This window comes from Ananas comosus, linkage group 8, assembly GCF_001540865.1.
Source record: "Ananas comosus cultivar F153 linkage group 8, ASM154086v1, whole genome shotgun sequence".
Classification (NCBI taxonomy): Eukaryota; Viridiplantae; Streptophyta; class Magnoliopsida; order Poales; family Bromeliaceae; genus Ananas; species Ananas comosus.
The window spans coordinates 11940327-11960051 of NC_033628.1; the positions used below are offsets into that span (position 1 = coordinate 11940327).

At 34.4% G+C, this 19725-nt stretch overlaps 3 protein-coding genes across 5 annotated transcripts; all 3 read right to left on the reverse strand.

Moving 5' to 3' along the window:
• Positions 549–1555, reverse strand: LOC109713817. The gene is made up of 2 exons (XM_020238048.1): positions 939–1555; positions 549–849 (listed from the first exon to the last, which is right to left on the reverse strand). The coding sequence occupies exons 1-2, from the start codon at positions 1437–1439 to the stop codon at positions 775–777; spliced, it is 576 nt and encodes a 191-aa protein (XP_020093637.1). The 5' UTR covers positions 1440–1555; the 3' UTR covers positions 549–774.
• On the reverse strand, positions 5497–7614 carry LOC109714239 (probable WRKY transcription factor 11). Its single transcript, XM_020238761.1, has 3 exons — positions 6938–7614; positions 6379–6504; positions 5497–6238 (listed from the first exon to the last, which is right to left on the reverse strand). The coding sequence occupies exons 1-3, from the start codon at positions 7573–7575 to the stop codon at positions 6082–6084; spliced, it is 921 nt and encodes a 306-aa protein (XP_020094350.1). The 5' UTR covers positions 7576–7614; the 3' UTR covers positions 5497–6081.
• Positions 8695–12277, reverse strand: LOC109714238. 3 transcript variants are annotated; one of them, XM_020238758.1, is made up of 5 exons: positions 12084–12277; positions 11560–11785; positions 11380–11481; positions 10934–11285; positions 8695–9901 (listed from the first exon to the last, which is right to left on the reverse strand). In XM_020238758.1, exons 2-5 carry the CDS (start codon positions 11695–11697, stop codon positions 8904–8906), a joined length of 1590 nt encoding a protein of 529 aa, XP_020094347.1. In that variant the 5' UTR covers positions 11698–11785; positions 12084–12277; the 3' UTR covers positions 8695–8903. The 3 variants fall into 3 exon arrangements, with proteins under 3 accessions (XP_020094347.1, XP_020094349.1, XP_020094348.1); XM_020238760.1 differs by having other exon boundaries at positions 10934–11270; positions 11389–11481; positions 12084–12276; XM_020238759.1 differs by having other exon boundaries at positions 11389–11481; positions 12084–12272.

Here is a 19725-nt window from a genome sequence, read left to right on the forward strand (position 1 = left end):
TTGTGATTTTTTCATGTGGTGCGATAAAGTGAAATCCAAAGAACTTTTAGAACAAGAAAGTTCTACTCTTTTAAATTTGAAGGAAAGTGTAGACCGTGAACTAGCAGCATCTTCTCCAAAAACTTCAAATGAAGAGATGCTTCAATGCATAAACTATAAGTTATCTAGTTTGGTTGAGCAAATGGAGAATCTGAAAAATAGAGTTGAAGAAGCTTCTACAAGGACAACAGCAATGGTGGAAAGAATTGAAGCCGAAAGAAAAATTTTTATTGTATTCATTTTAGCAATTATATGTATTAAACTTCTATTCGCCTAAATGTAATATGAATCTACTGTGTTCATTTGAGATGTATGTAGGATATTTGCCTCACTTTTAATTGTATGAACCAACCTTGACAATTTTTTGTGTGTGAAGACTTAGTATTAATCCACTGATTCATCTGTGTTTATAATGTGTACTTCAAAATTGTGTATGCATATTAAACTGTATCTATGCATATTAAACAATAATACTCTACCACAAAGAAAAGTAAGGTCCAATACAATCACAGTCTAAACTATCACAATTCAACTAATACAACAATACTCTACCACAAAGAAAAGTAAGGTCCAATACAATCACAGTCTAAACTATCACAATTCAACTAATACAACAATACTCTACCACAAAGAAAAGGTACAATACAACCACAGTCTAAACTATCACAATTCAACTAATACAACAATACTCCACCACAAAAAAAAGTAAGGTACAACACTGATTTGTTCTTGCTTTCAAGTCTCTTCGTCATCGGTTTCTTCAAGTCTCTCGCTAAAACTTGGATCATTAGATGGCACTTCATCAACAATCTGCAAATAATATTAATATTAGCATACTGTGAATAATAAGAAATGTAAAAATATTTGAAGAAAATAAAAAAAAAAGGAATTTATTATACCTCTTTACAAGTCCTAATGTTGTGTCCTTTTTTACCACATTGCTTGCAAGTTCTTGGCACCCTAACCTTTTTTTCAATGGGAGGCTTAAACCTTTGTGGTTTTCTCTTTCCTTTACATTGTGATTGAGGAGGATCTTTAATCGTGCATTCTGATGCAAGCATATTTACTTGGCTTGATTGTGAAATTACGATTCTGTGAAGACCACTTGAAGGCTCCTTGATTGTCGCTTCCTCACTTTCAAACATTTGATTAATTGATGTTAGTGTATCAATTCCTTCTCTAATTATCTGACATGCAGTTTCATGTGCCTTAAGACTTTTTGAACCTTCAAAGATAAATTTTTGCATTTCTAATGTAAGTGAATCAAACCTTCGAGATCTACAAAACGAGGAACCACCACTCATTTCTGCACTATTGCTTGGTGTTCTCTTTTTTGCATTCTTAGTCCACCTATTTAATATATAATGAGGTGGGATGTTATAAATCTCAATATAATGCATTACTTTAAGCACATGAGCACATAAGAGGCCATAAAATTCAAACAATTTACAAGTGCAGGATACTATATTTTCGGACCTTACAACAGTCACTATATATTTTTTTTCATAGCAGGATCTTGATCAGTGATAATAGCTTTTGTGGTGTCTACCATACATGGCTTTAATCCATGTTTCAAACAACCAAGCAAATGTATTAGCAGTCTCATCTCTAATGAGAGCACACACCGAAAAATATAGATGCAAATGATGATTAACCCCTATAAAAGGAGCAAATGGCATACTATATTTGTTCGTCATATAAGTTGTATCGAAAGTGACAACATCGCCAAAATGCTCATATGCTAATCTTGATCGTCCATCTACCCAAAATATGTTTCGAGCCGCTGTTGGTCATCAACATCAATAGCATAGAAGAATAACGGATCTTTAGATTGAAGCTCACGAAAATAATTAAGCGCACTTGCTACATCTATTCCAATAAGGTTTCTATTTTTCTCAGCAACTTTATTACTTAAATCTTTACGAGTGAAGTGAATATTATGTCTTCCTCCCTCCCTTGCTTGCAATAAAGGCCATAATTTGTGAAGTGGAAATATTCTGTTCATTCAACATATGAATTAATTCTTTTTGCTCCTTTGTAATAGCACGATGCGATCGAAAAAATCGACTTTTAGAAGGACTAACGATTAATTCATGATTGTGTTCGTTCCCCACACGTGATCACCCATTTTCTCGATCATCTATCCTCATAACAATATGCGCTTTACAACCACTTCGCTCGATTAGAAAATTGCTTTTTAGGCGTATTGCTACTTCTGAATTTTGGCAATGACTTTTCTCATGAGTTTGGGATTTAGAAAGACCTGCTTTAGAGCAACAATAGGTTACAGATGTGATGCATCATCATGTTTCTTTGCCTTATAATGGTATGTTTTCTTATACTAAACCCCAATTTAAAAGCATAGTCATTGTAGAACTTTTTAGCATCTTCTATAGAGTTGAATTCCAAACCAACACGTGGCTCTTCAACAGGTTGTGTGTTATACATATCTGTTCAGCAGTAGCAATTTGTTCCAATTCCTCATCTACCTCATTTTCAACATCAATATTGCACAGAGAAACAGAAGAACCAATTGTAGAGCCATATTCCCTCATTTAATTAACCCCTATAGATATAATCAAATTAATATTATAAAAATAGCTCAAATAATAGAAAAATTGATAACTTACTTTATGAAATATGACAAAATGAGTAGAAATAAAATTTATGATAGCTATCAAGTGACGGACAAATTTTTTTATTTGTAGATATGCTCAGACAAAATTTATGCTCATACATATTTGTAGAATACCTCAACAAAAGATGATTTTGCTTTCTAGAGGTCTTCAACAATTCATTTTCATGTAAAAATTGAAACTTATGTAAAAGAATGACATAGGAGCTAATCCCAAGCAACTGGGATCATGGATATAAGAACAACATCCCCAGACCAAAAGGTATTTCCCAAAGAGCACTCACCAGAATGCTTCATCTAGTTACTCATTATTCATGTATTTTCCATTCCGTCACCAACAAAAAAAATTAAACATCAAAACGACAACAAGAACAACAAGATCCGAGATGCTTACCTTCGAGATCTTCCCGAGAACGGCGTCACGGATCGGAGGTGCGGGAACCGCCACAGTTGGAGAACTAAATTCAGATCGTTGCCGGGATCGATCGAGTGCTCACGGGCCGAGGGAGCGCGCCTCGTCGGGAGCGATCTTGTAGCGCGCAGCCGGAAGGCGTCGACGCGGAGGGGTGCGTCCGGGATCGAAACTGTAGCGCTGCGGCCGAAAGGCGTCGCGCGGATGGGCGCGTCCGGGATCAAATCTGTGCGCCGCGGCCGCAAAGGCGTCGGCGCGGGAGGTGCGCACGACTTACTGTCGTGGCGTCGTCGCGAGCGTCGGATAGGGATAGAGACCACCACCGTAGAGAAGGGGAAAGAGGAAGAGAGATGGAGGGAGAAAAAAAGAAAAGAATAGATCTGGTGGGGGAACCAGAGAGAGAGAGGGAGAGAAAGAGGGGGTTGTCAGAGAAAGAAAAGAGAGAGAAGGTGGGTTGCCAGAGGGAAAGAGAGAGGGGTTCACGTGTAGAGAGAGAAGAGAGAGAAGAGAGAGAGTAACGCCGCTTATTTGCTTGCGTCTAGTTCCACCCAATAACTATGCGCGGATCTCGAGGCGAAGCCGCGATCCAATGGTGAAAAAGTCCCAAGCACAAGAGCTCCTGTGCTTTTTAAAGCACAGGAGCTCTACTTATATTATTATATATATATATATATATATATATATATATATATAATATTATATAGAACTAGGCTACTATACTATCGGTAGCACGAGCGTTCGTGCTACCAAGTTGTTTTCGATGATGCGGCTTTCAAATCGACGATCGGCTCCGTGTTAGATTTGATCTACACTATTGAAAGTATTTAGAAACTAAATTTCATAATTTTTCGATATCATTTACCTATCAAACAAGTAGTCTAAAATTGAACGGCTAAAAATAAAAATCTCATGAAAAATGATGATAAAATATTTAAATTCAAGATCAAATATACTGATCTTACTCTAAATAGTGAAAAGAATTTTTTATAAAATTTTTATCGCATTTGGATTGTTTTACACCGTTAAACTTACAAACACACCACATCGGCCATTAAAATTGTCAATTTTGAGATATTTTGATCACTAGTCAAACGATGTCGAAAAAATCTGAAATTTAGTTTCCAAATACTTTCAATAGTGTAGATCAAGTCTAACGAAACCAATCGTCGATTTGGAAGCCGCATCATCGAAAACAACTTGGTAGCACGGAGCGCTCCGTGCTACCGATAGCATAGTAGCCGGACTCTATATATATATATAATTTACTTACTCAAGTAAGGCAAACCGAAGGAGAATTAACCAAATTCTCTCTCTCTCTCTCTCTCTCTCTCTCTCTCTGTTTTTCAAGAAACAAAAAGACTCAAAATGTTTGGAATAATTGAAGGAAATAATTTTTAGAAAATGAGTGAAAACTAATTAATGTGCCAAAAATTTGGAAACAAATAGCAGTAATTCAAAAGATATATATATAGGTTTTACCCAAAGCAATTCATATTAACGTATTGTCTTATTCGTGAGAGTTAAACTTAGAAAAATTTACTCCCTGAAGTAGATATATACCTAAAAAACGGTTTGATTTGTTAATACTTTCGTGTGTGTAGGTAGGAATTGTTAAATTATAAGCAACAAGTGTTTTTTAATAGCTTAAGTTAATTACTAGAGCATGCATGCATGGTATTTTTATATTTTTATATTTAATAGTATTCCTAATTAATATATCTATTACTTAGCATCAAATTATCTCATAAATCAACGGAGTCGAAAGAAAAATTATTCTACTTATAAAAATAAAGCTTTAAAATTTACAAATTTTAATATGGGGTCGTTTGAATATCAGTGATACATTAAAAATGAATGTAGTAGACCTAAATCATGCATATATTTCTCTATCTAGGCAAAATAAAAACTACTAAAAGACCTTACAAAAGAAAACAAAAAAAAGGACCTCCACATTTAATGACTATCAATTACCCACCAGGCATATCTATGCAGTACTTCTTTGGCACACTTGATGAGATCGCTTCTTTGTTTTCACTAAAGCTATTTCTGGGCTTATTTTATATTAGATCGATATTCTATTAATGTATGTATTGTGATTCAGCTGGTATCTATCATGCACGTAACTGCGAATATTAAGATTGTTTTTAAGGCTATTTTCTATGTAATCAATCTTTTGGATTCTCTCTCTCGCGCGCGCGCACTTTTTTCCTAATTGATACAAAACTCTGTGAACACTATAATTGCCTAAACACTACTCAGATAAGTACCTCATCCTGCACTCATTTGAGTCAGCAGCTGCAGCAGATATTATACCAATTTATATGATTTTTGACTGCTACAGTGAAGGTTATGAACCCCCGAATATACGGAAATGTTTCATGTACACGCGGATTAGGAGGAATAATACATATAAAAAATACCTCGCAGAGCGTTTTCATTAATAAGAAAAAACAGTACATACGATCAGGTAATTTATTGGCTACGCATTACGTTCCTTGTAGCTCTCGTGGTACTACGTTCTTTTCATTTTCTTGTTGGGGCAGTAATTTTATGCTAGAAATACATCTTACACACGATGCTTTACAAATTACATCGCTTTAGTAATCGGATTTCATTGCAGAATTATAAGTCATGCTTATCTCCACGAACTAAATATGGTCACGAACATAGATATATTTGTAAAGTATTGTAAAATTTGTTTATAAAGGATAGTTCGTTGTAGCCAGAGACACGAGCTCCAAATGAGCCCATAAGGCCCAATGGAGCATACTATTTTTGAGTTCTCGCAAAAAAGCCACGGATACTTGGATCTTACTACTTACATTTGTCGATTCGCGTAGAAGGGGATGGATCAACACGCACGCCATGAAATTCTATCTACCAAGCTGGCGTCAAGCCTTATTCGACGCGAATAAGGCCAAGCACTAACACTGCTGTGAGATTCAGACTAAGTGATATCCGATGATAATGTCGAGTGCATCTTAGTGAGATGCATCTACGGAGTTACCATGAAACTAGACGTAGCTAACGCAGTTCTTGGATGGCTGTGGTCTCCTTCATAAGTTACGATCAACATGTTTGCGTCGTGTAAACAGCGCTCGACGTGCTTCCTCGCAGGGCATCCTCTCAAGCTGCTACATTTGTAATAGCTCCTACATAATATGGAGCAAGGAAGGCATTTGTAAATTGTAATACCACGTAAATAGTGTGAGCTGTGTTACATTAAAACTGATATCTAATATACTAACGAGTTATCAAATTTAGAAGGAAATATATATAGTGGTGTATATACCTTGGATGTGGAGAACCTTTTATGGGCTTCTGCCCATATTTCCTCCATGAGAAATCATCTGGGGGTATATCTGCAAAGTTGCCACTAAAAGCCGGCACTCTTATTGTTGTTCTATTCCTGGGCTTCCTACCAAAGCAAAACACGTAACATAGATCCAACTCAAACTTAATTTAGAGCGCCAATATATCTTTTGAATATAAATATTAAAAATACTATTCTCCAGTAATATTAGTTCTTAGAAAGAAAACGGTTGCTTCATATAATATAATATGGCATCAAAGCAAAAGATTCTTAGTTCGAGTCTCATCAAACTCCTAACATTAATACATTTCTTTTCATTAATTAAGTTCACTTCTTGAGCTCATCAAAAATTTTTGAGTCCAGATATGAGAAGAAGTGTTGAATGTAAATATTAAAAATACTATTATCTAGCAGCTTAAATTTTTGAAGGACAATATTTTTCTTATACAATTTAACAATATCAAGCGAGATTACTGTACTTTAGCCAAAAGAAAATGGAGCGAATGAATGAAGGAAATTGAAGTTTGTTTGATCTCACCTTCTCTTGAAGCAGTGGCATCCTCCAGTAGAAGCAGTGCAGTTCATTCCCCCTTCACTATTGTGCTTCCTCTTATGATTAGAAAGCATAGAGGATTCTCCAATAGAAGAACCTTGTGTTACTGAAGAAGAGAAGCAATGGTTCACCAAATGCATGTTGGTTTTATAAGGATTCATGCCAATCGAAGAAGAGATCGGCCGTCTTAAAGGAAACAGCAATCTCTGATTCATTGCACCAGGAAACTGCATGCCTGAAGTACACTTCGGGACGGCGAAGTATGCTTGAGACTGCAGTTTCTGAAACAACTGAACACCATTGTAGTTCATGGTGTTCTTGGAGCAACTAGGGGAGGTCCATCTTTCAATCAGCGCAGCACGATTGATCTCGTTGGAAGTTGGCAACGGACCCTTTCGAATTCTTTTGTCGCGGGGATAAGTCACGCCGTCGAGCAAAGAAAGTAAGTTCTTGAACTCGGCGATGGTTTCACGGGCGATCACGCTAAGCTCCTGGGAAGCGCTTCTGTCCGGCTTTTGGCTCACGACGCAGCGAAAGAGGTGATGAGCTGTGTTTATGCTTCTCTGAGCAGCACTAAGGATGGTGATATCATCTGATGCTTCTTTATTCATGGTGGAATTCATATGAACTCCTTAGTAGAGCTTCTTTAAACTATATATACCAATTCCAAAATGAGATACACCAAACATTTACACCATCTACTCATCTTACTGTTGCAAAGAATAAGCCAACTCATGATTACAAAAGTGCTTGAGATTATCATGACAAATTTGCACTTACTCCACAATGAGAAAAAGTGCTTCCCTGCTTACAACCCACCACAACACATCATGGACACATAGCCCAAATTACATTATACTATCTCATGAAGAGAATGTGAAAAGTGGGTTGAAGAGTGAAAGAGGAATCCACAAAGGAATACCATTTGTTAGCTTCCTATGAAGTGGGTTAAAGAAAGTGGGGAGAAAAGGAGAATAGATGGTGATGGTTTGTCATATTAGTGATGGTTGCCCCTTTTTTTTTTGGTGATTATTTTATTGAAAAAAAGGGAGTGGTGTGATTCATGGAGTGGGAGAGGTGGTGGAGTGTTCGGACCCTACTGTGGGGAGTGTTTTTGCTTCTTCCACTAGCCCCCCCATAGGAATGGTGCATCTAATCCACTATATTACTTACACTTCATTCCCCACTTTGCGAACAAAACCTCTTCACTCTTCGTACGCAATCTCCTTATGTCGAGTTCATTTTGGGTAGATTTTTGGAAACATCCAATGGTGGCATGATTCTTTTGCACAGAACTGACCCACAAGAGAACATGTGTTGAGCCAGATCAATGTGGACCCATTCATCACATTGAAGAGACCTTCCTTTTTAAAAATCTCTGCTTATGCTCTATCTTTAATCTTCCTCTCTTCTCTTTTCGTCGTTTTCATTCTCTCCCGGTAAGCAACCAACAACTCGCGGCTAATAGCAGACTGCCAGACTGTAAGCCCTTCTCTTGATACTACTACGAGGTTATAAATTGTTTATGAGGCGAGGAATTTTAGCGACAGCAATATTGACTTAAATCTTCCACATGCTTGTTTTTTCCCACAGTACTGAATCAGTTTCCGATAGCAGAATATACCCCTGCTTCTATCTTAATAAGACAGGATCGAGCCTTTCATTTATTTGGAAGAAAAGCGATCTGTAACATGTTCTAACATCTACTGCATCCATCTACTATATCTGAGCTTTCAATCTCATGATTACAAAACGCTGAATAAACTTAGTTCCAACAAAATGGTCAGATCATAAACTCAATTCTCTCCAACTGTACTTGCTGCTAATACATATTTATATATATATATATATATATATTCACAAAACTAGCCAGAGACAGCTTCGTCAAACATCAGCCCATACATTCTCGATGTAAACTAACAGGAATGAAAGACTGAAGCCGATGAAATTCTCAGGGCCTCCTGCGACCCGAATGATTCCTCAAATGCCTGCCTATAGTAGGGTATGGCCGTCTCTCCCTGCAAGTCCTCTTAGACCTGTTCTTCCTGAGCTCATACCCTATAGTGTGCAAATCCTCACAAATCTCATGCCTCGAGAGGGAAACAAGACCTGGCAATATATCCTTCTGAAAATCTCGTAGTCCCCTTCCTCTCCTCAGCTTAATCCCACAAACATTTTCCTTGTTATTTGTTATTGCAGGAGCCGAGAGTCCATCATCTGCGATCTCTTCAAGATTCAAGATGATTCTCTCAAAAGAATCTGAGGAATACTGAGGCAGATAACTCGTTTCCGCAATGGCTACGTCTATGTTCCTGTCTAAGCAATCCATTAAACACGTTGGATTCACAAAAGAAAAGGACAAAAGTGTCTCAGCTGCCCTTGTAACCACATGATCTATCGCCACCTTATCGTAAAGCTTCTCACTCTCAGCTACGGCATGGCTTGATACAGTATCTTCTTCACTTCCATCATTGTGTGTTCGTTTTTCTCCCAAATCCCCATCTACAGAAGGTGGTAAATCACTACTCCCAACTGATGTATGTAACTTATCATCCTTACTGTTATTGCTAAATGTTACAGTCGACAACTGCCTACCACTCTCACTATCTACAGGCATATGTGAATCATGAGGATGGCGAATTGGGCCATTAGCAGCCATTTCCCCCGAAATTTCCAAAGCAGGAAACACGAGATTCGGCTGAACTGCTGTGCAGAATTCCTTAGAGAATCTATTATCTGATTCACAATATTCTCGGCATATTTCACTTGGGTCTTTGTGGAGATTCCCATGATGGACAACAGATGAACTTGTAGAAGGGGAAGGAAACATTTGACTATGATCAGGCAAAATATACATTGCATCATCATCTAGAGATATGTTAAGGTCAATCTGCAGCTTTTGTTTCTCATCAGATTGACTAGGTGGAGAATCGCTGCATGCATTTGATCCTGAAAAGCATAGAACAAACACTAGATTTAGAAACGAGCATGGCTTGCAGAGCTATGTTAAGGCAACAATGTCTGGCACTTTTCTATAAATTATGCTAACATGCGGTAAGGCTAATACACCAAATTATTTGCATGAAGTTTTCACCACCGACAAATATAGGCATTAAACAAGGTTTTATTAAGTATCATCGCTTTGTCTAATCTAATGCATCCTACGTTAGAACTAGATATTTAACCCACGTTTCATCTGGAAAATCATGTTTCAAGTCCAATCGAACCTGGAACATGGTGCAAAAGTTTAAATAGTATCTGTTGTATATCGAGCATGGGATCCGAAATTTGGCACGAAATTTCATGCTCCTGCTGTGACAAAACTTGAAATACATATGTTTAAAACTTAAATAAGCGACAATAACCGTTAATGCAATCCGATATACTATGTGTCAGCAATACTGGGGCCTTACGGCCCTTTTCTTTTTTCTTTTTTCTTTTTTTCCCCCCCAAAACCTTGTTTACGTTTTATACAGAGTATATGACCCTTTTCATGGATTAGTGACGTATGGTGCTCCTTGATAGCACTCTCTGAAGCGATATATGACCTGAAACTTCATGTCCTGGCTTTCCTTATAGGATCTGATGCATTATATATCAGATTCTACATATATTAACCACCAAAATCTCTTCGAACATTTCTTTCAACTTATTGCTATATCCTGTACATCTATGATTTTATAATCTCGCTAATTTCAGCACACTCAATCTTAAATTCTTCTAATTTTGCCAGATTAGTCCTACCTATGTATAAACTAATCAAAACATCCTATCTGCACATTTGTTAACCGAATGGACTAGTAATTTGCTCAGACCTCATAAAACAACTTGGGATCAGAATGTGGCATATTTTAGCATAAAAAATAACAAGACTATCAAAATGTAGCATATAAAATTTAGCAACAACTGGTTTTTGGATAATGCTATTGCAAATAAATGTTACCACGATGCAAGAAAAGATCGACAGCTGAAAATGCTCACCAGCGCTGAGGGTTTGTTCTTTTCCCTTCTCCCGCGGCTCACGAAGATCGGCATTGGACTCACTCCACACTCCTCCAATTTCTGCCTCATTACTCCTCACCAATGAAGGATCTTCCTCAACCGTACCACGCGCATTCAAATTAATTCCACTATGATGATCTCCGGCCTCTCTCGTATTAAAACCAGTCTCATCACAAACAGAACTTTTTACTTCGAAGCTTTCATCTGAAACAAAACCATCAGCAGGGAGCTCGAGATCGAAATCTCTCGCCGGTCGCTTCTGAAGTTCGCAGGAATTGCTTGTTAGCTCCCTGAAATCATCTTCTTTGCTTTGCGTCTTCGCCAAACTCACCTGCACAAATTCCACACTAAGTTCTTTAAAAAAAAAAAAAAAAAAAGAATTCTTTTTTCTTTGTTTCCTAACTACATGTAAATAATTTACCAACATTTCTCACCATCAGTGAGTGGGTTTGCAGATCAGATCCTTTCCATAAAAGCTCATGCATTAGATTCTTCTGGGTCCAATACAATCTATGGAGCTCTCGAACCTTGTTATTAAAGATCACAATAGAGTTAAGCGAAACAAAACGGAGAGAAAATCACATGAAATTCGCGGAAAAACCAACCTGATCCCTGAAAATGAGCTCATGCTGAAGCATTGCTTGCTTCAATCCCTCCCAGATCGAATCCTCGAACGATTGCGGCGAGCAATTCAGATTCAGATCCCCTCCCCTCACCATCATCATCATCATCATCATTCTCATTCCACAACCACAAAAGTTATCTCCTTTAAAACTCCTCCACAATCCCCATTCCACAGGAATCTCATTCCATTAACTTTAAAATAAAATTCTGATACAAAGAAAAAGAAACCCAGAAGTTGGGATCGATGAGAAGGGCCCAGATAAAAAGAAATTTTTTTAAAAAAAATTGACTAGTAAAAATATATAGTCTTATCACTTCTGCTGACGCATGCGTAATGAATATCAGATGAATTATGTCACGTTACATTACGCAGATTCTTGCGAAAGTCACGAGGTTTTGATCTGATACCATAATACTAATATTATTGCGCAAAGAAATGGATCTAATAAAAAAAGATTGAGAAACGATTTTATAACGAAGATCATGAAAATGAAGGAAAACCAACCTGTAAAGTTGCAAGAGGAGAAGGGTACCCAAATGATCAAAAGATGGAGAGAGAGAGGGGGGTGGGGGACAAAAAGTGGGGGGAGGGGAGAGACTTATTGGAGAGGAATGTGAGGAAACTGAAATCTAAACTTTGGGAGGAAAAAATAAAAAAATAAAAAAATAAAAAAATAAAGGCAAAAGTGGGGGATCAAAATAATTGGGTCACAGAAAGAGCAGAAGCAGCAGCAGCAGTTGCTGCTATAGGAAGCCCTCTTTTGCCTTTTTTATTTGCACTCTCTCTCTCTCTCTCTCTCTCTCTCTCTTTTTTGCTTATATTCATTTGCTCAAAATACTTTTATTTGTTTACAATAATTCTTTTTAAGAGATAGGTAACACACTATCCGTTTCGTTTATTTCATTTAGAAATAAATTTAGCTGAAAATGTGAATCAACTAGGAGAGTGTGGCTACTATGCTATCGGAAGCACGAAGCCTTCCGTGCTTCCAACTCGTTTTTGATATTGCGACTTTCGAATCGTCGATCGGCTCCGTTAAACTTGATCTAGAGTATTTGGAGTACCTAGAAAATAAATTATATGATTTTACAATATCATTTGCCTAGTGAACGAAGGGGCTCAAAATCAACGGCTGAAAATAAAAATCTTACAAAATGTAATAATATGACATTAAAATTTTAAATCAAAGATATTGATCTTGTTTTATATAGTATAAAGAATTTTCTATCAAAATTTCACGTGATTTAGATATTTCTACACCGTTAAACTTGCAAACGGCTCACTACGGCCATTAAAATTTGTTGATTTTGAGCCCATTCGATCACTAGGCAAATGATATCGAAAATTAATAAAATTTATTTTCTAGGTACTCCAAATACTTTAGATCAATTTTAACGGAGTCGATCGACGATTCGAAAGTCGCAACATCGAAAACGAACTGAAAGCACGAAAGGCTCCGTACTTCCGATAGCATAGTAGCCTCACTCTCAACTAGGATTCAAACTTAGGACCTTAGGTACCATCCACCAAATCCTATGCCACTTGCTCTAAGGACGGTCGGTATTTGTTTACAATAATTTAAAAAAAAGCTCCGCATACTATCTCTATAGTTCAACGTTTTCTCACTTTAGTATTATGTGGTTTAAATTGTATCATTTTAGTATCATATAGTTTCGTTTTTCTCTTTCTGTTATTCCTTCTGTTAAATTTTTTTCGTTAAATCAGTGAAAAAATTAAAACCACAGAATTGTAAAGTAAAAATTTTATAAATCACGGAGTACTAAAGTAATATTTGATAAATTATAGAAAAAAGTATCTGGAATTTTTTCTATATATTTCAACGGAGAGTTGACAAAAATACTGACGAAAAGAAAAAAATTAAATCACAGAATATTAAAATAAGAAAGCGCTAAATCACAAAAGAGATATTTGTAGTTATTTTATAATTTAATTATAATACAAATATTACTATTTTATCTGAAAATTTTTTTAAAAAAAATAACTCTGGCATAGGTTTAAATAGATTTTAATACGAAACGAATCCCCAATCTGCTTTAGCTTCCTCGTCAGTGGCTTCTGCTGCTGCTGTTTCTATCACTAAATGAAAATAGATGGGAAAACTTCAAAAAACCCCCCGTCGTTTCACACGTTTTCATTTTAGTATGTTGTGGTTTCTTACTTTATCACTTTAGTACCCATTGGTTTAAAGTGTATCAAATTAGTATGATATGGTTTTGCACTTTATCACTTTAGTACTCTGTGGTTTCACACTTTATCACTTTAGTACCCTATGGTTTAAAAAACCACAGGGTACTATCTTGATACAAAATTAAAACCATAGGATACTAAAGTGATAAAATGCAAAACCACATAGTACTAAATTGATACACTTTAAACCACAGGGTACTAAAGTGATGAAGTGAGAAATCACATGTACTAACTTGATACATTTTGAACTATAGAGTATTAAAGTGAAAAAAATTGAAACCACAAGGAGGGTTTTTGAAGTTTTCCCAAAATAGATATTAAGAAAAAAAAAAAAAGGAACGTGATTTTTTTTTTGTTGTTTTTTTTTTTTTTAACTTTGCTTGTTTGTGGTGTGTGTGTGTGTGTGTGTGTTTTATATTATTACTCTATGCTAAATTGCTGATACGCTATATTGTCTATTGTGTGGGAGAAGAGAACAATGATCCACAATGGATACGGTGCAGGGTTGGAACTTCGAACTTGTGGTGTTCATTGAGTAATGTATTCTTTAAATAAAAAAAAAAAAAACACTTCAAAAATAAATTATTGTGCAAGTTAAGTTACTCTCCTATAAAGCTTTTCTTGCAAAAAATAACTATGTATCTAAAACCACTACTTATTACAGTAATTTTTAACCTAGATTTTTTTTTTTTTTTTTTTTTTTTTGAAGTTGGAGCAGCATATTTATCGAATTTGATCTTCTAAGACTTTTCGGACCCTAGTAGTAGATTAGTCTCGATTGGACGGACCATGGAGTCTACCGATAATAATAATAATAATAATAATAAAAAACTATAACCATTTATTTGAGGTATTTGGAAATTGCTCTTCAATTTTATCAATATTTACTAATTTGTATATCATCTCCTTTGCTTCAATTGCTATAACAAAGTTTGACGATACCAGGAGCTAAAATGAGTTTTAGTACTATAATAATAAAAATTTTGATTTAAAACTTTTACTTTTACTGTAACCAAAACAATATGAAAATTTTAATCAAATTTCCTATTACCAACTATATATATACATATGAGTAGTAGAGCTACTATACTATCAGAAGTATAGAGAATCTGGTACTTTCGATATTTTAGCCCTTAAATCAACCACTTTAATCATTTCTAACATTTGGATTAATACAATTATCATATGAGGACCACTCAATTCTAGAAGGGACTATAATCATTTCAACCATAGAATTCTTTAATTCAAAAGTCAAAAAGTCGAAACTATCAAATTCTCTGCATTTCCGATAGCATAGTAACTCTATATTATATATATAGTCCTTTCACGGACAATCCTAATTAGGTGACTATTATTGCAAAAGCCTATTCAGAGGCACTTGTGCGAAAAGCTTAAGCTAATCCAATTACTTTCTAAATGTCCTCTCCTATCTTCTGAAGCCATTTTCTGAGAGAGTTGATTCAGCAGCATGTAGGAGGACTATGATCTATGAGATGCTCCTCTTTTTTTTTTTCTTTTTTTTTTTTTTTTCTTTTTTGGTCCCTGGTCAATTTGCTTTTGGAGTGTCCACTTTTGGTCAATTGTTCTGTAAAAAAGGCTACTCCACCCTTTTTTGCTATTGCCCTGCTTTTGGTCATTGCTCTGATTGAAGGAAAATGCCATCAATCAGCAGTAACCAAACTTGGGCCCAGTTTGGCACTGCATCATCAGAAGAAATTTACCTGATTTTATATTTTCTTGTTATTTTCTGCAAAACTATAAAATGACAGTGATAATCAGAGAAAGAATAAATGGCCGCTTAGATTCTGAAAAAGTAATTTATAAAAAATTAATTTTAGTTAAAAGTTGTAGAGTGTTTTGCTGAATCTAACAGGAATAAAACAGTTTGTCCCTTCTTTTTTTTTTTTTTTTTACTATCTACAAATAATAATTTTTTTACTAAATTTAAATTTTGATTTTAAATATTAAAATTTTAAAATTTTAAAAAAAGTGAGAAGCTATAATTAGTTAATGAATAAACAGTATATCTTTCTCTTTTGTTATAATACTAAAATGCTGAAATAAATGTTTAAATCTTGGAGCTGGCTGAAAGTAACAATAGGACATAAGATAATTAATAACAGACAATTTCAACATGTAGCATAGATATAGATAATAATGAATGAGGGGACATATAATGGACCACCTACCTAACTTATATTTAATGATTCAAGATGCTTAAATCTGACCTAAAAGTGAAATACCATCGGAAGGATATAGGGATGTGCGCTCGTCAGATTCGGGGCAAATTTTTAACAACACGAAGTCCTAACTGGACTATCAAATCCGAAATCCCCGTCTCTGAGTCCGAATCTGACAAATTTCAAAAATTTATATCCAAAACCGAACTCAAAATAATTATTTTTCTTTATGATATTTCAAAACATATTGCACGAAATCTAAATTTTTAAAATAAAATTTTAAATATAACATCAAATATATATATATATATATAAATATTGCAACAGACTTTTTGGCTGGGAATAATAATATTCAATCATAATAATTCATCTTAATCTCTTTACATAAGTAGGACATATCTCTTTACTCTATAAAAATCCTGTTTCGATGAATAAATACTTTATTTGATGTATTTTTTAGTTTACTCAAAAAAGTATACAGTAATTTAGTAGATAAAGATATATGATCAAATATCTAAAATATATAATCTGTGCAATTACTGTTAAATATAAAAATGTTTAAACACCGTTCTCTAACAGTTTAAACGTTTAGAGTACAACAGTTGTTTCACATAGTATCAGAGTAGGAGGTCCTGAGTTCGAATCACGCCAGGCTCCTAACATATTAATTTCCTCCCATTTAATTCAAGCCTACGTCATAGGCCGATTAAAAAGTCTCGAGCCCAGACGTGAAGGGAGGAGTGTTAAATATAAAAATATTTAGCTACCGTTCTAAAATATATAATCTGTGCAATTACTTTGTCAGAACTCAGAATAAAATAAATTATTTCATAAATAAAATATACTATGCTATTAATTCATTAGTGCTTTTTTTTTTTTTTCACCTAGTAAAAATCAAACTCTTTCTGCAGTTCTCTTGTTTATTTTATTTTTCTTTGGGGGGGATTTAAAAATAAAAAAGGTTTTGATTTATGTGCTCCTGTGGCCATCTTTGATTCTGGCGCAGGGGATGGAGACAGGGAACATCTCCAGCCTTAAATGGGAAGAAACCAAAACCCAAGTACTACCTTCCAGGACCACAAACTCACAAATTTAATCCATCTCTCTCTCTCTCTCTCTCTCTCTCTCTCTCTCTCTCTCTCTCAAAATCCCAGTATAATGTTTTTTTTTTATTTATTTATTTACTTATTTATTGCTTGGAAGCACCTATGTAGTGTTTTTTATCTGATTGGTGTCTTATTTCTTATGCAAATTCATATAAAGCTAATACAGTACGTGCGATGTGATAAATAGTAATTAAAATAATTAAAATAAGAGATAAATAAAGAGAAAATAGTGATAAAAGAAGCAACAATAATAAATGGAATTACCGACCGTCCCTAGCGTAAGTGGCAAAAGGCTTGATGATTGGTACTCGATGTCCCAATTTCGAATCCTAGTTGATTCACATTTCCAGCTAAGTTTATTTCTTAATGAAATAAACGAGTGGGATAGCAAAAAAAAAAAAGAGAATGGAATTCATCTTACTAAGATGATAAAGATAACAATCAGGAGGAAGTATAAGAGGAATAATTTGGTCTAATGTAGATTTGATTCAAGTAAAAAAAATTCCACACATAATAATGAAGAAATATTATCATTGAGTAAATTTAAGAAGAATAATATATATATATATATTATATATATATATATTATATAATATATATATATATATATATATATATATATTTATTATTTATTTATTATTTATTTTTATATGTTATTGATGTACTAAAAATATAATATATATTTTTGAATTGTTTCACACCTAGATGCTAATGTCTCAACAACATTGCGAGCGAAGGACACAAAACATTTCCCCAAAAGAAAAGTCTATTTGCAAATTTTTGTTCAATTTTATTTTATCTCTGTTTTATTAATAAATAAATCATTTGATAGAAGATAAAACAATTTTGCTCTTTAGATACGAAAATAAAAAAAAAAAATCTAAGATTATTAATACTGCTATAAGAAAAAAAAAAAGTAGAAACTATTATAGGTTAGATTAATGTTTAAAAACATAGATACTTTATTCGGTTCTATATATTTTCGTTCGGCTTTTTATTAGCAGCATCTTAAACAATTATTCGATAAAAAAGGGCGTAATAATAATGATAGATAATATAATAATAGTTTATGAAAATAAAATATTAGTGCAATAGGACTAGTGGCATAAAGCATACATGGGGGTGATTGATGATGACATGGTGGAATTGTTGTCCAACTTCTTGTTGGATTCCCCCCTAACTATGCTTTTATCATTCTGCTGTCCAATGAAAATCAGCTTTACATATATATAATATATATATATATATATATATATATATATATATATATATATATAGTATGAGAGAGAGGAGAGAGAGAGAGAGAGAGAGAGAGAGAGAGAGTGAGAGAGAGAGAGAGAAAGAGAGAGAATTAGGTCGGAATATTATCAATAGCATCAAACTGTTTGCTATTAGGTTTTCAGTACTTGATGAAGAAAATATACAGTTAGAATGATGTGGACCTCCTAGGGTTTAGTAATGTGTGATTGAATTATATAACTAACGGGTAAAATAATCAAATGGTTAAATTTAACAGCGAAAAACTCGTAGCACCAAGTGCTTGGTGCTATCGAGAATATTCCAGTTGTACTCTCTCTCTCTCTTCTTCTCTCTTCTCTCTCTCTCTCTCTTTATATATATACTAGATAAATATATATATAGTTTAGTATCGAGGTTTATATGACGCTATTAGATAAAATAAAATTTGGATAAAAGCATAAAGGGATATGCTTCTGCGTTTTCTGATGAAACCATAAAAAATATATCATAACGGACTTATTGCGGTATACGGAACGTATTATTATGTATGAAAACAAACATGATATTTTTTCATCATACGTTCTCACTGTACATAACGCAATCTTCTTATAATCCCAAACGAAAAGCCTAAATAAAATATCATTAATCGCTGTCCATGTAGTGGAGAGGAACAAGATCCACAGTAACTCCACAAATTTATATATTGTACAATTAATTTTAAAGGCTTGTTTGGTTCAAGGGTGAAATTGAAATGGATAATGGAATGTGAATGAATTGGAATGGTAATTGGAATAACCCACTCCCCAAGACGTTTAGTTTATTTGTGAATTGGGAATTGGAATGAGTTATTCATATTTCATTGTTTGGTTTGTATAAATTAAAAAAATTATAGAATACTATAATACTAATTTTACTCTCAAATATAAATTTATATTATTTAAAATTTATGAAAAATATAATACTGTTCTCTAATAAGTTTTCCAAAAAAAATATCAAATTTATTTTTAAAAACTTTTATTGATGTGGGTTAGGAATAGGGTTTTGAGAAAGAATAGGTTTTTTTTTTTTTTTTTTTGATGAGAAAGGGGTGAAGAGAAGGAGGGTGAGATGGTCACATGGGCTTCGAGAACTTAGTGGGCTTCCGGAATGAAATCTCAATCCGGGCTAGAAGACCGGAATCAAGTTGAAGGCTAATGGGTCATTCTCATTCCAGTCCGGAATAGGAATCCCAAACTGATTCATGCAAACCAAACAAAATTAACCGAATTTAATCAAACCGATTCTCATTCCATACCCAAAATGAATGAACCAAACAAGTCCTAAGAGTACAAGTACTGCCCTTTAAATTTTCAAAAAATAAAAAGTCACTAACAAAACGAAATATATATATAAAAAAAAGCAAATATCATAGTG